The 2,825-nt window shown below is 48.5% G+C and overlaps 1 protein-coding gene across 1 annotated transcript in view; it reads left to right on the top strand.

Annotated features, from left to right (window-relative positions):
• Positions 1-826: 826 nt before the first annotated feature.
• Positions 827-2,825, top strand: part of CCR75_001406 (uncharacterized protein) — a gene marked incomplete at both ends in the record, with an annotated part of 4,627 nt that continues 2,628 nt past the window's right edge. Inside the window, 2 exons of the mRNA XM_067959509.1 lie at positions 827-839; positions 996-2,822. Of these exons, the coding sequence (XP_067818315.1) occupies positions 827-839; positions 996-2,822 (1,840 nt within the window). The remainder of the gene's footprint in view (positions 840-995; positions 2,823-2,825) is intronic.

Raw genomic sequence — 2,825 nt, 5'->3', positions numbered from 1 at the left:
GACCCACTACTTGGGTGTGGTTTACATTGTGACCCACCCTTGTGTATGTGATGCACATAGGTGCATTCCCATTGAAAGGGATGACGCCTAGCGTCATTCAAGATATGAAGTATTTTAAAATAATACGCTCGCAAAACATATCGGTGCATAACTACAGAGATGATTAAAATCGGGATTTACATTTAATAAGATTAAATATAAATCAGTCTGAAAACTACTTCCTAGCTCACAAGTGCACCCGTGGAGCCGGATAACCGCTCCCGTGACGTCACGTAAACTGAGGCTTCTATTTCGTTAGGTTAGGTCGCTCGGACGCCCGCCAACTACCTCTCTGTACGTGAGAGAAGACGATTAAACGCTTCCTCACTGTGCTAAGAAGGTGTGTGCGAGGAGTGCGTGGCAGCTTTAAGTAGCGCGCGCCTACAGTGACACTACTGTCTGTAATGTGGCCTGAGCTACAGCTTCTGTAAAGATATTAATTGTTTATATTTCTTACAGAAGTTGTGGATATATTTGCGAAATTAAAATTATTTATTTCTTAAAAAAAGTTGTGGGAGAAGGGAGCGTTTTAATTAAATTTAAAGTAAAGAAATTTTTCAAAAATAGTTGTGGGGATATCAATACCCCATTTTAATTGGCTCAGATCTCTAGACCGATCTCCTAATGGTCTATTCATCCAATCAGCACAGCCGAAAATGTTTTTTTCGACTAATCGGAACTCGCAGCAATATGTCTAGGGAGCTAACTGAATGGCTTAGGGGCCTCAGCGACCCCCCATTCACTTTTGTGAGCAAGAAACCAAAAGCGGAAGAAAGGAACTATAAATATGGCGGAAGGAGGTGCGTAAAAGCGATAGGATAAACGCACTAGCTGCCACATTCGTTATATGGTCCAGAATCTGGGCCATTAACTCATGACCCGCGCGTGGCACGATGTGCTCTGTACAATCGACCAATCACTGACGTGGTCTCAACCTTAAATTTGTATCTTCACAGGAAGATCCACATACATACCACCGCATATGCGCGGAGGCGGAGGTGGAGACCGTGGACGTCACGATGAAGACCGTCGCGGTGGCAATGAAGACCGTCGCGGTGGCAATGAAGACCGTCGCGGTGGCAATGACGAACGTCGCAGCGGTGGTGGTGGCTACGACCGACGAGGCGGTTCACGTGAAGGCGGTCGTAGTGGCTCCCATGAGCGTGGCGACGCTCCACCGCGTGCGACAAACTCTCGCTGGTCGGGCTTTGAGTCTGACCGTCGAGACGATCGTCGAGGAGGTTACGGAGACGACCGCCGTGGAGGTTACGGAGGTGGTTACGGTCGCGGAGGTGGCGGTTGTGGCGGTGGAAGTGTCCGTGTAAATGAAATGGGGTACCATGGTGACGTACGTCGCAATGAACGTCTGGAGCATGAGCTTTTTGGGGACGCCAAGTCGTCGGGTATTAATTTCGACAAGTATGACGACATTCCCGTTGAAACTAGTGGTGAGAACGTGCCCGATCCTGTGTCAGAGTTTGCAGAAGAACAGCTTGGTCCTGAAGTGATTCGAAATCTAGAGTTGTGTAAGTACGCGAAGCCAACGCCCGTGCAAAAGTATTCAATTCCTATTGGATTAGCGGGTCGCGATATGATGGCATGTGCGCAAACGGGTTCTGGAAAAACGGGTGGATTTCTATTCCCTACACTTGCAGCAATGCTACGAGTCGGTGGTACACCGCCGCCCGATGTCGGTCATGGCCGTTCGCGGAAGATATTTCCAGCAGGTTTAATTCTCTCTCCTACTCGGGAATTAGCGTCGCAGATTCATGAAGAAGCCAAGAAATTCTGCTATTGTACGGGTATTGCTCCGGTCGTCATTTACGGTGGTGCTGAAGTCGGTCGTCAATTACGAGAATTAGAGCGTGGATGTGATCTCTTGGTAGCAACTCCTGGCCGATTGGTGGATTTAATGGAGCGTGGTCGCATCTCGCTGTCATGTATTCGATTTTTAATTCTCGATGAAGCGGATCGAATGCTCGACATGGGGTTTGAGCCTCAAATTCGTCGAATTGTTGAACAGGAAGACATGCCCCGAGAGCGTCAGACTTTTATGTTTAGTGCTACGTTTCCACGCGAGATTCAACGACTGGCTTCGGATTTTTTACGGGATTATATTTTTTTAACGGTTGGCCGTGTGGGTTCAGCTTCCAAGGATGTAAAGCAGACAGTGGAATACATTGAACAGTACGACAAGGAAGACTATTTGGTGCGGTTTCTTAACCAGGTCCAAGATGGATTGATTCTAGTGTTTGTTGAAACCAAACGTGGGGCGGACTTTTTGGAAGATATGCTTTGTCGCGAGGGATTTCCGGCCACATCGATCCATGGCGATCGTTCGCAACGCGAGCGTGAACAGGCTCTAGCTAGCTTTAAGTCGGGTCGTACGCCCGTACTCGTAGCAACGGATGTGGCTGCCCGTGGTCTTGATATCGATGGCGTGACGCAGGTTATTAATTTTGATTTGCCCAATAATATTGACGACTATGTGCATCGAATCGGACGTACGGGTCGTGTGGGTAACATTGGTAATGCTCTGTCTATGATGAATGAAAAAAATCGAAACATTGCTCGTGAAATGTACGAATTAATGGCTGAGAATGGCCAAGAGATCCCCGCGTTTTTGGATCAGATGGCGAATAGTGGCTTTCGTGGTACGGGTGGTCGAAGTGGTCGTGGTGGTCGTGGTGGTCGTAGTGGCTCTCGCTTTGGTGCCCGAGATTTCCGTAGTGAAGACCGTGGTGGTGGGAATCGTGGTGGAGGCGGTAGTTACGGTGGTGGCGGTG

The sequence above is a fragment of the Bremia lactucae genome, linkage group LG6, assembly GCF_004359215.1.
Source record: "Bremia lactucae strain SF5 linkage group LG6, whole genome shotgun sequence".
NCBI classification, from domain to species: Eukaryota; Oomycota; class Peronosporomycetes; order Peronosporales; family Peronosporaceae; genus Bremia; species Bremia lactucae.
This window is presented reverse-complemented; position numbering and strand designations above follow the sequence as displayed.